Source organism: Colius striatus, chromosome 14, assembly GCF_028858725.1.
Source record: "Colius striatus isolate bColStr4 chromosome 14, bColStr4.1.hap1, whole genome shotgun sequence".
In the NCBI taxonomy this organism is placed as follows: Eukaryota; Metazoa; Chordata; class Aves; order Coliiformes; family Coliidae; genus Colius; species Colius striatus.
The window spans coordinates 13,075,872-13,089,600 of NC_084772.1; the positions used below are offsets into that span (position 1 = coordinate 13,075,872).

At 37.4% G+C, this 13,729-nt stretch overlaps 1 protein-coding gene across 4 annotated transcripts in view; it reads left to right on the top strand.

Annotated features, from left to right (window-relative positions):
* Positions 1–13,449, top strand: part of GPI (glucose-6-phosphate isomerase) — a 43,267-nt gene extending 29,818 nt beyond the window's left edge. For all 4 annotated transcript variants that reach the window (XM_062007676.1, XM_062007677.1, XM_062007678.1 and 1 more), the window contains 15 exons: positions 54–173; positions 2,065–2,148; positions 2,237–2,383; positions 4,126–4,197; positions 5,218–5,262; positions 6,041–6,094; positions 7,021–7,081; positions 8,508–8,551; positions 8,753–8,905; positions 9,248–9,377; positions 9,695–9,771; positions 10,662–10,790; positions 11,285–11,360; positions 11,443–11,509; positions 13,008–13,449. In XM_062007676.1, the coding sequence (XP_061863660.1) occupies positions 54–173; positions 2,065–2,148; positions 2,237–2,383; positions 4,126–4,197; positions 5,218–5,262; positions 6,041–6,094; positions 7,021–7,081; positions 8,508–8,551; positions 8,753–8,905; positions 9,248–9,377; positions 9,695–9,771; positions 10,662–10,790; positions 11,285–11,360; positions 11,443–11,509; positions 13,008–13,131 (1,383 nt within the window). In that variant the 3' untranslated portion in view covers positions 13,132–13,449. The remainder of the gene's footprint in view (positions 1–53; positions 174–2,064; positions 2,149–2,236; positions 2,384–4,125; positions 4,198–5,217; positions 5,263–6,040; positions 6,095–7,020; positions 7,082–8,507; positions 8,552–8,752; positions 8,906–9,247; positions 9,378–9,694; positions 9,772–10,661; positions 10,791–11,284; positions 11,361–11,442; positions 11,510–13,007) is intronic.
* The last annotated feature ends 280 nt before the right edge of the window (positions 13,450–13,729 follow it).

Consider the following 13,729-nt stretch of genomic DNA (forward strand, 5'->3'; position numbering starts at 1 on the left):
CATGGATGTAGTTTAGAACTAGCTTAATCAGTTTCTCTCCTTTCTTGTTTCAGAACCGAGCTGTGCTTCATATTGCTCTGAGAAATCGTTCCAACGTGCCAATACTTGTAGATGGGAAGGATGTTGTTCCAGAAGTAAACAAAGTGTTGGACAAAATGAAACACTTCTGCCAGGTATAAAATACCACCATAGCTTATTTTTAATATATTTTGTTGTGTACCCAGCCCAGGTTCTTATATATGTGTTGCGAAGCATTGATTGTAGGCTGGTTCATGTTAATTACTGTGCTCTTGTTTGAGGCTTATAGTTGTGTCTTGCATTTACTTCAGAAGTCTTGTAAATCATTAAGTACCTTTCAAATACCACCTTATTTGTTTTGCTGATTTTTTTGAACTCCGTGACTGTCAAATAGAAACTCCTTCTTAAAATTTGTGTAAAATCAGGAGAGGTAGAAGCTCCAGCTTGCTTGCAGTTTGATATGCTACATAACCAGAAGATCTTTTAAGAAGCTATTTTTAGGTCAGATACCTTATGATTCTATTCTGTTTGCAGCTTTAGCAGCATGATGGTTTTTGTTCCTTAGTTAAATACAGCAATTAATCATTATCTTCAAATATCATTGTTTGTTTACATCTTAAATGTAGATATCTGTCAGATCAATTGAGGAGATGCTCTGAAAAACTTCATAGAGTAATAAAAGTTAAATTTGTTTGTGATTAAATAAATAGGTAGAAGCTCACCGAATACTTCAGGTGCATTTTAAACATGACTGAGGAACTGGACCTGCTTGGTTGCTACTGAGTCTTATGTGGGTGGTAGTAGCCTGTATCATTGCCTACTCATACTTGTTAACTTACATAAAATGAGACTGGTTGATATTCAGTTCCTAATGGATAAATGCCAAAACCACAATAACTGGCTCTAATTGGCCTGAATTTGGTTTCTTCACATAATGTAAGAACTAAATGGCCACAGGAGTTCAGTGGTCTGTTTTTCACTGTAAAGGTTTAAGATGACTGAGATTTCAGTAGTGTAAAGTAGTTCTCATTGGTGCCACCCTCTTTATTGCTAGACTGTTTCAGTCTTCAGAGCCTGTGAGTATCACTTCCCTTGCAGATATATCTTCTCTGAATAATGAAGATTGTGTTAAGCAGTTCCTTTGGAAAGATTACCAAAGGTGCTTGTTTCAGTCAACTCACTTGGGCAGATGGGGTTTTAAAACTATGACATTATCATCTACAGGCTACAAGAATGGTGTATAGTAAGTGGATTTTCCATTTGGAAAAAAACCTCAAAACTTTTAACTTGTTCTCCTATCAGCCTAACCGGGTGACTTGTAGAAAACCAGCTTTAGAACTGGAAAATGTATGTAGAAGTGTTTGTGATAGTAGAAAAAAATCCTTTTATGATGGGAACAAATTGAATGCATAAGTGGTAGAAGATGGAAATTCAAGTCAGTATTTTGATAATGATTGTAACTTTATTTATCAGAACTCTCAGTAATTCTTAATAGTCTTGTACTGTGTGCCGTTAAGGTGAAGCACAGAAATAAATCATCATGCACAATGTGCATGCAGTAGATGAGCTTTTTAAAAATTTGGTTTGCCAATAGCTCTTTGTGGCTTCATTCATAGTCTAATGTCTTCCAGTCTAGTTAGCAAAGTTGCTTCTAATTAGAGACACTTAAGGAACCTCTTCAGGTTTAAATTTGTCCCAAATAGCTTAATGTCCAAGACTTTTTAATTTTTAGCTTTACTCTTTTGTTTGACAACACTATTTTAAATGCTGCAGCAGTCTACACAGACAGACAGAGGGTTTAATCTTGTAATGTTTTAAATATGTATATTAGACTTGTAACCCTTTATGAAGTGTCACCTTAGACACAACTGAATGTTTTAACTAAGAGGGTAGCTTTGAGAGTAGGCTTTTAAGTCTAGAATCTTGAAAGTTGTCTTCAGACACTGTCTACAACAATGCCTGAAAACACAGCCTATTTCAGTGGTTAAAGTCACTAACTTAAGTGTAAGTATAAAGTAGTCATTGCCGTGTTTTTTTTTCCCATAGAAAGTCCGAAGTGGTGAATGGAAAGGCTACACTGGAAAGGCAATGACTGATGTGGTCAACATTGGGATTGGTGGCTCTGACTTGGTAAGCTCCTGCCTTCTATAAATCTTCCACATCTTTTGTGTGTGTATGTTCTAAATGAAGATTAAATCTAATTGTCGCTTCTATCCAGGGCCCTCTGATGGTAACTGAAGCCCTGAAACCATATTCCAAGGGAGGTCCTCGTGTTTGGTTTGTATCCAACATTGATGGTACTCATATAGCCAAAACCCTGGCTGAGCTTAAACCAGACACTACGCTCTTCATCATTGCATCAAAGGTACATGTAATACAAGCCCTGGGGTGTGACTTTCTCTAACTGTAAAGGATACAGTCAGAATAGAGATCTGGAAGGTGCAGACTACGGACTTCTAGTATGGGCTATCTTTAAATATGCCTGTTGTACTGCTAGTTTAGGATTAATCACAAGTTTGTGTTACTACTGAAATACTTAGGGATCCATAAGTCAAGTGCTAAAAATGACTGAACCTAAACAAGTAAGAAGAATGAGCAATTTTGTGTTGTCTAAGGTGGATTTCTTAAAACAAGTTTAAGCTTTATTCATAAAAGTTTGTTTTACTATACTTCTTTGTGGGTAGAATATAGGATCCTATGCAATTGTTTGAAATTCAAGATCTTGTCTCATTCTTTACTTTTTATGTAAGGTGACTTTTGGTCCTTTATCTTAAATACAGTGTTATTTGTTAACCATATTCTGGCTTTTGCATTAATGAATTATGTGTAGTTTGGGAATCTTCATTCCGTTTTAGGATAGTAATGAAATATTGTCACCTAAGTTTAAATGCTGAGTTCTTTGAGCACTATAAATACTAAGCTTCTTTGCTTACAAAGATATAATGATAGTTTGCCAGTAGTTTGTAAGATGACAGCTAATCCTGAATAAGAATAGCTGCCTTTTGAAGTTTTGTTTTGCTAATAACTCTTTTGGTAAACGTAATTGCAAGCTGCCATCTTCATTTTGGAGTGTTTCTGTCTTAACAGAGGAAACTGATGAAGACAAGCTTCATAGTTAGGTAACTTGGATTGCTTCAATTTGTAAAGCACAGTAGAATCTTTTTGCTGTTACTAACAATCTGCAGCAAATAAACATGTAATGTTGTCCATGCTCTATGGTGGTGCTCATTATCTTGGCAACCCTGCAGCTGAGCAACAACTTATGGAATAATAAGGAAACTTCACAAAGTAGTACTGATGATTGCTTTGAACAACTGAGTTCTAGAATCACGGTTCAAAGGTTTAGAATACTACCAAATTGAAAGAGTTAACATTTCAATTTCTGTATGGCAGACTGTAGTTAAGATAATTGGATTTATTTGGAAGAGGATGAATGGCTGCTTTTTCCATAGCAGGCTTGTGTTTCATAATGAAATATTTCTGGAGATGGATGAGAGTAGGGTCAATCTAGCGTTCACTCTTAAAGCTACATTTTGATGGCTGAGTAAGTCAGAATAGTTGTAGATATTTGCGAAACTGCATGACTGAACTTTGGTGCACACTTCATGAAGCAGGAAAATGTTTTCCTCTAGTCAGCAAAACCAAGTTATGGTAAGAGTCTTAGCAGAAATGAGTATTCCTGCATGAAGAAGTTGGAATTGAAGAGCAAGAGGACAATTCAGCTAGATTATCCTGTTTTAATGCTCAGTCACTTAGTTCCTTTTTAGTTGGATATTAAAACTTCATATTTAGTGAAAGATTAAAGTAGAACACGTTAGTCTCAAGGTTTTGCACAACCATTTGGGGGATGGAAGGTAAGAAATGAGTAATTGCTTCAATTCCACATGTAACTTAGCTTAAAACTACATAAGTAAATGTAACAACATTAGTCTTTGCTGGATTGATAAGCTGGCTTTTTTTTCTGAAATTATGCAGCAGCTATCTATTATGAACATTTAGAATCACTCTCCTCTGAGTATCTGGGACATACAGATACAGATTAGCAGCCTGAACTTGATTCAATTTTAACTGTGTGTTTTACATAGTTTCTTGTTTTTTGATCTGCAGACTTTTACCACTCAAGAAACTATCACCAATGCAGAAACGGCCAAAGAGTGGTTCTTACATGCTGCTAAAGATGTAAGTCTAATTTGCTTCAGCTGTGTAACTGAATGCAACAGCTTTTTGTTGTGTAGTTTGTCCCAGGTCATTGTGTGCTTTGGAGCAGAACCATTAGCTGCTCAAACCTAAGATGGATAGTTCAACAAAATGATATACAGGTATCATTTCTGTGCTCATGATTAGTGAAAGCTGTTGTCTGATTACAGGGATAAACCCACTAGGTTTTCATTGTAAGTTATTGTCATACATTGTTTCCCCAAGTCCTACCCGTTCAGTAATAGAGTGTAGCACTTTCCTTAGAGCTGGCTAATAATTTGTTGGAACCACTGATATGGAAATCCAGGAATATGATGTCTGTGTGGTATTGCCTTCCAATTCTTGTCAAATCTGTAAAAACTAGAAAAGAGTTATGACTGGAGTGATATACTGACATTTTTTTATGGCAGATGGCTATGCTATGAATAGGAACCTTGTATTTGGCTCATTTGCCCCTATTTCCAAGCTTTTGAAAAAAACCAAAAAAATCCCAGATACTACCTGCTTAAGTAGTTAAAATTGTCTTTAACCTGTTCTAGTCAGGGTAGCTGTACTTAGTTTGGAAGTTTGGCATTTCTTTTTACACTACTGTCACAGACAAAATTTTGTTCACTAAAATGCTTACTGAAGGACTGAAGTCTAAATCTGGAGCTTTAAGTTTATCGGTAATTCCAGTTGTCTTGACCCTAACAGAACAGTAGCACATGTACAAGAACCTCCATCTGCTCTGAAGTGGTGGTAGTGATGTTCCAAACTGATAACATTCTACTAAGGAAATAGTTTGCTGCGCTAAGTAGTGACTTCCTACAGAGGGGTTCTTAAGAATGTTATCAGTGCTGTCTTCTATCAGGCATACTGCCAAATCCCACACAATGTGAACAGATGATTTCAAGTTAACTGGTGATGGTTAAAGATATTTTGTTTAAATGGTAGTAGATCAGCTTTGTGACCATAAATCAAAATTAGCATTCTGGATCTAACAATCTGTTTATTTTTATTAAGCCTTCAACTGTGGCCAAGCATTTTGTTGCCTTGTCTACAAATGCTGTAAGTATTGTATCTACTTTTTCCTATGTACATTTAAGATGACCTCATTTTAAAATGTAGTAAGGAAGCCTATCTTAAGACACTATCACTTAAATACCAAGCTAGCTTTCCTGTTGAAAAGAACCGTATTTTTTTTCTACTGAAAAAAGACTTCTAGTGTAATAAACTGCATCAAGATTGGACTGTCATTATAACTTGTGCTTTTTCTGATATGGCTTTAAATCTGAAATCAAGATCTCAGACTTGAAGTGACTGTCCTGTTATTACTGTTATCTGTAATTGCTTAAGTGTGTGTGAATGCAGTTATGTAAACAAATATTACTCTACTAGACTCCTCAAGTAAGTGCTGAAATGATACAGGCAGTTTGTGAATACTCTGTAATATATGAGGAGCATAATGTACCTTGATGTGGCTTTCCATGTAAAAGTATGAAGCAGAAGAATAGCAATTGGAAGACTCTGTGATAACAACTTCTCAGTTATGTAGAGTTATTTTCTTCCATTCTGGTTCTGTTAAATGTAAATGTCAGTCTGGTTCTTAACTATATTGCCACTTTGATCACAAAATGAGTGTAGATCATTAATTTCATTTGAGACTAATGAATAGTGATAGTGATCTTTGGAATTTAAGGTACACCTTTCTGATGGATGCTCTGTATTTTTACAATAAAGAATGTAACTGAGGAATCGTGTTTAATAGGAACCCAACTTCTGTCTTGTAACAAAGCTTTTAAAGAATGTGGTTTCACTTACAGTGTTCTTAAATGCTTTTTTCTAGCCTAAAGTTAAAGACTTTGGAATTGACCCAGAGAACATGTTTGAGTTTTGGGATGTAAGTAAATATCTAATGTTGTGTGGTGGATGTTAACTGTTGGGATACTCCAACTTGCTTCAGAAAATTCTAGCTAGATGTCAGGAAACTGTTAAAACACCTAAATTATAGTAGTTGCATGCTCTGTACTGAAACATCTGGAAACTTGTAACTAAAGGCAAATTGAGAGTGTGTCAGATGAGCAAAACAGTTTTTTCCTTAAGTCATTCCATTAAAATCTTGCAGTCAGAAGTCTGAAGAGGAGCCTTCTATGTTCTTGGCTGTCTAATCAGCTGTTGGGTAATAGGAGATACAAGTCTTAGCTTATTCCTCTGTGTAAGTAGTTATTATAAGCTGTGACATTTGACTGTTGGGGTCTACTGTATGTATTCTAGGCTTGTAAAGGTCAAACATCAGAAACAGGAGACTAACTTGATATTTTGTAGCAGATGCATATTTTAAGTATACTGCCCTTAGTCTTGGCCCTTATACTGAATCAGAAAGAGGTTGGCTTGTCTCATTGACTGTGTGCCTGGCAAACTAGATTCTAAAGCTGCTGTTTAGAAATTATCTAGAGCATTACCTTTCCCTAGATAGTGTCATAACCTTGCTGGAGGAAGCTTTACCTATAGAGGAGTGTTATTAGGAAAGCAGTAAATACAAGCTGCCAAATTAGTATTGATGAGTGAACTGGAATCATCATGAGATCTGCTTCAACAGATATTGTATAAAACAGATAAGTAGGATAACTTTGAGGTCCTTAAAAATGCACAATTAAGGTTTCTTTTTGGGGGCTACTGCAAATTGCAGATTCCCTTGACCATGCCATGTAGTATGTAGTGAATAATCACCAGAAAGAATATTGATTTTGCTGAAAACAGTAGAAAAATATGCAGTTGTTTCCTAATGGTTCAAGTCTCCTGTCTAAAACATTCTCTTTTTTTCAGTGGGTTGGTGGCCGCTACTCTCTGTGGTCTGCCATTGGTCTCTCCATTGCCCTACATATTGGTAGGTATTCCTATGAAGTAAGAATGCCAAGAATTCATGTTTGCTCCAGGAATATAATTACAGAATACATTAACAGTAGTGGATTGTCGATCAGATTTGGGGCAAAAATTCTTTTACCCAACCTACTCTGCATAATTAGATGTTTGTACTGAAACACAATCTGTAATGCAGTAGAAACATTGAGATCTTAGTACTGTAAAAGTGATTTTGAAGTTACCCATACTTTGGTACAAATAGTCAAATTGCATCTCCTTAGTCACTTGCAGAGCCAGAAGTACCTGATTCATGTAAAGCCATGTCAGTGTTGAAAATTAAACCTTGCAAATGACATACCCTACTCTTTTATTTTAGGAGTTTAGTTTCTGAGTACATAAACACTAAACATAAAAATCCCATGTCTCAGGTTCTGCATATGAGTTCTGTTTAGCATTGTTAACTGTTTCCTTCTCTTATTAATTCCTTTTATCTCCAATACTTGTTCTTCTAAGCTATAGACCCTGATGATACAGAAATGCTCTTTCTCTCTGTAATTGATTGTGGGGCAAACATACACCCTTTAAATTGATTCCCCCCCTACTCGTGGTGTTACGAGATACTATGGACACTTTGATGCAGATCTCAAATGCAGGTGGAGAGTACACTGTGAATGTTGAAAAGAGTCTTAAGAACTGTTGTGTCTTGATGAGCAAGCTGTTCAGCAGCCTTGCACTTTTCTTCATCAATTCTTTCAGATATTTTGAATCTGAAATCATAATGTTATATATTTTTCTAAGTAAAAGCTAGTATTTCATTAGCTTGACATTTCAAGAAAAACATTGGTTTTGGTGGGTTTGGAATTGTATGAATAGGAATTGTCATGTGTAGAAAAAACCGATCAGCAAAATAAACTTGTCAGGCACTTACTGTTTTGTCTGCAGTTAACTCTTCATCTCTGCTGTCAGACAGATTTGATGTGACTGCTGACATGGCAGTCTTATCTTCACTTCTTGCTCTTAGAAGCTTCATCTCCCAAAGCTGGCTTCTGACCATAGGTCTTGCTCGCTTCTGGGAGAGATGTCTCTTGCACTGTAGCTAAGTGAATAAGTCTTCGAAGTTACTCAGAATCATGTAGCCTTTAATACAGGCTTTAATGCCTCTGTTTTTCTTCCAGCTGTTCATTCTACCTGAATTGGGGATTTTAGGCAAAGATTTTTGTAGTATATTTCATGAAGCTTGGCTTACTCTGAAGTCCAGGCTTTAACAATAGCTAAATATATCTGGCTTGTGGAATGCAAACTTCAGGACAAGACATAGTGAAACATTAAACTCTTAGTAGTTGTGAGCCTTGCTGTGTACAAGGAATTTGAGTTGCTTTGTAACTGTCTACAAGAAAAATCAAGTTGAAATTTTAATAGAAAATAGAAACTGACAATTTTTCCTTTGTTAGGTTTTGACAACTTTGAGAGCCTGCTTGCAGGAGCCCATTGGATGGTGAGTATGGGATGCCCATTACAGATTGGCTCCTCTTAACAGAGTTGTCTGTAAAATAACTGAAGGCAGGATTGTTTCTGAAGTTCATCTCTGTGTCTTCTTGATGCTTCTAAAACAGCTGTGCTCAGGAAGCTCTCCCTGAGTTGAGGTATGGTGATTGATTTATCAAGACCATAATTCTTTTCTGTTTATGTCACATAGGATAATCACTTCCACACTGCCCCACTGGAGAAAAATATGCCTGTTCTGTTGGCCATGCTAGGGGTCTGGTACATAAACTGCTATGGGTGTGAAACCCATGCCCTTCTGCCCTATGACCAATACATGCACCGCTTCGCTGCCTACTTCCAGCAGGTAAGGCTCAGATAGGTAAAGGTTTTACAGAGACAAATACGTAGAATGTTTCTATCCTGATTATAGAACCTGAATGCATGGGTTAAAATTGCAATCACTTAAATTCATGTAATCAAGGGCCCAAGGAGACTGGTGCCAAAATAGACACTGGCTTATTTGCTCAGTTACAGACTTTTTTCCTCAGACCTCCATTTCCTTGATGTCCATAAATTAAACAGCTATATCCTCAATGTGAAATCCTCATAAATGAGCAGCACTCACATTTGAAGTACATATAGAAACTTGTACAGATACTAGGTTGTTCTGCAAGAAAGGTGATACTGTGCCTGTCCCTTCTTTTAGGGTGATATGGAATCTAATGGCAAATACATCACCAAGAAAGGCTCTCGTGTGGACTATAGTACTGGCCCTATTGTGTGGGGAGAGCCTGGCACCAATGGGCAGCATGCTTTTTACCAGCTCATTCATCAAGGTAACTGAAACTATTAAATGCATTGTTTCAGAATAATTCCGAACAGCTACAAAGCTGGAAGAGATTGGACTCTTACCTAACCTAGCATTACTTTTTTTCTGGTGCTCTTAATTAGTGACTTGAGAAGGCTACAAGATGCAGGTTTTAATTCTAAAATAATGTGTCAGCTGAAGCTGAAACTATTGAACTGTATTGACCCTTCCCACTTGTATTCAAAAAGCTTTTTGAAGCGGCTGACTGTTCCAGGAACTCTGGTGTTGGTATTCAAGGTTTTCTGAGACTTTGCTATTGCAAGGTTAACATGGCTTTTCTTACAGGAACTCGCATGATTCCCTGTGACTTTCTGATTCCAGTCCAGACTCAGCATCCAGTCAGAAATGGCTTACATCACAAGGTAATGAGCTCTTTATTGCAGCACCCATGTTTACTTGTGGCTGAAGGCATTGAAGCTTATTCAGTATTGCATTATGTTAGGTTTCTGGATGTCCCTGTGAAACTATTCATGTAGGCTGTGTGAACATTCACAATGGATTTGAAAATATCTAAAATATAACTGCATAAATGTAATACAGTGGTATTTTTATTTTTGGAGAATTCCAGCCGAAATTCTTGAGGCAGATGAATGGTGTGGCCTCTTGAGGAAGGAGGAGAGGTCTTCTACTTACTGCATATTTCAGAAAAGCTTGTTTCCTTGCTAAACTTCAGTCTTGTCATGGCTTCAGATTAAAAGTGCTATTTAGGTTATGTAATAGTAATTTTTGTCAAGTGACACCAAGAACAGGTGAAAGTTTTAGAATGTGATTTAGCAAAAGGGGAGAAAGTGTCATTGGACTGTATAGGAAGAGTTTGTCTTCAATCTAGTGGGTAGGACAAAACCACATGTGAATTTGCAAGCTAATATTAGACAGGAAATAGGATACTAAGCTTTTGTGTTGGTAGATATTGGTATATGGTATGTGTCCATGCATATGATGCCGCATGGGATAAGTATGTATATATACTAGGTATGTGAAGTCCTGGCTCCTTTGCCTTCCCTGTGACACTTGCTGTCAGTTTCAGCAGAGGTAGAATTCTAAGAAACAAATAATCAAGTCTCGTGGCACTCTAAGGTAAAAAGCAGTAGGCAGGCATTATGTAGCTAACACTAACGCATATTCTACTGTCATGTTCTTAAAGAGTTACAACTCTAGACTTGGGTCCCAGTCTAGATTAAAGCACTAGGTATCGCTGTTCCAGCTAAGGAAAGAATAACTGGAGTTGATGTGTTTTACTTCTACCCACTAGATCCTTTTGGCCAACTTCCTTGCTCAGACTGAGGCCTTGATGAAAGGAAAGACTGCCGATGAAGCTCGTAAGGAACTGCAAGCGGCAGGACTGAGTGGAGATGCTCTGGAGAAGCTCCTTCCGCACAAGGTGTGCAGGCATGTCCGGCGGCTGGGCATGGCGCTGGCTGAGGCTCGGTGGCGTTGGCCGGTGGGGCAGCGCCCCCCGGTGGCAGTCAGGGGCTACTGTCCCCACAGCCGTGGAGGCTTTGTAACAGCTTCTACCGTGTCGGGTCTGGTGGAGCAGCGTGAGTGGCACTCCTGCTAAAGCATGCTGATCTAGAAGCCTTCTGAGGCATTTCAGAAAAGATGAGGCATCTCATCACTGCCCATGGGATTATGGCTGTAGCCCATCACAACCAGTAATGGTGCTTGGTGTGGTAACATTTTGGTGTTGTGCTTGTAATAGAACATGAAACTGGATGCAATTTTTTGGTTGCAGTTTTTAGCCTTGAAAGCTTTCAGAATTTTTGTATTTTCTACTAGGACAAATAGTTCAGTGTATATAAGGAAAATACAAACTGCAAGTTTCTGAAGTAAGTGTTTAAAACATACTAGATAACAATGCAACTCTTGTTTTGAAAGGTGTTTGAGGGAAACCGACCAACCAACTCCATCATGTTTACAAAACTCAACCCATTCACCCTGGGAGCCATCATTGGTAAGTAAATAGATCTCACATCTGTGAATGCTTAATAAGAGTTTCTGATAAAGTTTATTGATAAATCTCTTTCTATTCATAGCCATGTATGAGCACAAGATATTTGTTCAAGGAATTATCTGGGATATTAACAGTTATGACCAGTGGGGGTAAGTCTCCTTGATCTTCCTTGTGTACTTATTGACTGTGGTTTTCCATAATCTGTCCTGAATTAAAGACAGTGTTAAAGCAAATTATTATAGTATAGTTTTAAGTGACAACAGATTTTCTGGGGATAAGTCACTGTGTGTCCTTGTTCAGCCATGCAGAATGACTTTGTAGATACAATTTTAGCTAAGGATATTTGTTCAAAAATTCTGTGAATGCAGAAATGAGTAAAGTAGTCAGGCAGGCTCAACACATGCACTGATAATTAGAAAGGAAAATAAATTCCCTTATAGAAAAGGGAGGGGAAAAATTATTTTAACTCTAAAAACTTTTTGTAGGCAGTTTGAATGGCATCTGTTAAACAAAAGACTGACTATGTCTGAATTTTCCTGTACTGGAGATAGAAGAACATTCTTTGCAGTTACCTTCATATAGAGGAGCCCTAGGTGTTATGAAGGCTGCACCTGAGACCAGGGTTCACAGTAGAGCTCTGTGGAGAATAACAGCTTTATGAGGAGTTTGTCACATTGTCACTTTTAAAAATTGAAGACTTAATCGAGAGCTAATTAAACTTTTAAATCTATAGTAATATTAACTGTACAACATACTGTATGAAGACTTATGCAGGAGGAAAGGATTGGGAAATTAGTAAGATATTTTTCAAATGAAAGCTGCCTACACTGTGAGAGGTTATTTTGACGAGCAGGTTTGCTCTACATGCCAAGAGTAGCAGTTAACTCAAAGCGCTGCCCTTAAAGGCTCAAGGATAGGTCTTGATGTGGTAGCACAGCTCTAAGAAAACAAGTTCTTTAAAGTATTTAGTAGAAAGTTAAAATGGAAGAATGCTTAATAAAACCTGATGTTTGCTGTAAACTCTTAAATCAGGAGTAAGAAAAGAGTAAGTATAGCTTTTACTGCAGTATGTGAAAATCTAGAATGGCGTCCAAAACTAACTGGGATATGGGGATGCTGTAGAACCAGCCTAGTTTCTATCAGCTGTTGAAATACTCTGGGTTCTTAACCTGTGTGGCTATAACTCCTGGATAGCATGCTGTAGTTTTGGGAAGGCTGCCAGGCCTGCAACTCAGCTGTTGTATGTTGTCTTGGTGCTACAAAACAGTGTTTTGAGTGATATCATGTTGAACAGTGAAGAGCAGCAAGCTGAATGCATTCTGCATTGAGCTAGGCTGCATGTAATAAAAAGTACTGAAGGGGGAAAGACTCAGCTTAACTTGTAAAACAAAACTTTCTCCTCAGGCATCCTGTAATTTGAGAGCTGTCTGTTCAGCTAAGTAGCTATGAACTCCAGGTCATGAATGATAGAGTTGAATAATATTCAACTTCATCAGTAATTTGTGGAGAGAAAAAAATTGATAATAGTGTTCACTGTTAGGTTACTTTTATATTGGTACCTATTTTTTATGTTAAGGGCTTACAGTATTTACTGTTAAGTTTTTAGCACTAACATTGCTTTTCTTTCTTCTGCTTCTGTAAATGCAGAGTTGAGCTTGGAAAACAACTTGCCAAGAAAATTGAGCCTGAACTGGAGTCAAATGCTCCAGTGACATCTCATGATAGCTCAACGAATGGGCTCATCAATTTCATCAAAAAACACAGAGCCTGAAATGAAAGAGTTGGAGGACATCGACAATCTAATCACTGAATACCCAAATCTGTTGTAGTTGTGCTTTTTTTAGCCACTTCTAACAAAACTAGCACTTTACAGATGTAGCTTCTTCACTTGTTGCAGTTAATCTTGTTGCGTCAAGTGTTACAGTTGGAAACTAGTTTTGTGAAACCCAGAGATTGTATTGTTGCTTTCTATTTTTGTGGCTGTTAATCTGTAAAGTGCAGCTGGTATGTTCCTCAGTTCTTATCCCTCAACTTCCTTAAAGATCACATACTGGTATTAGAAAATAAAGGATATAACGGATGAGTAAAACTTCTTCACTCTATATCTTTAAAGTGCAGACCTAGTGATATTTACCTTACTGACTGTGTAAGGTCCTCTGAAGCAAAGTAAACTTGTGTCGTTTTGGACTAGTTCTGCTGTAAGATGGAAACTAGAATGAGAATCAAATGTACAGCTGTAGATTGTTCAGATCGCATAACTTGATGCATTTGAGCAAGATACAGACTTTTTTTCAATGCTACTGTGAAAAAGAAGGCATACTAATGTTTGGTAAAAGATCTGATTTCTTCATAAGCTATGGAAGGCCTGT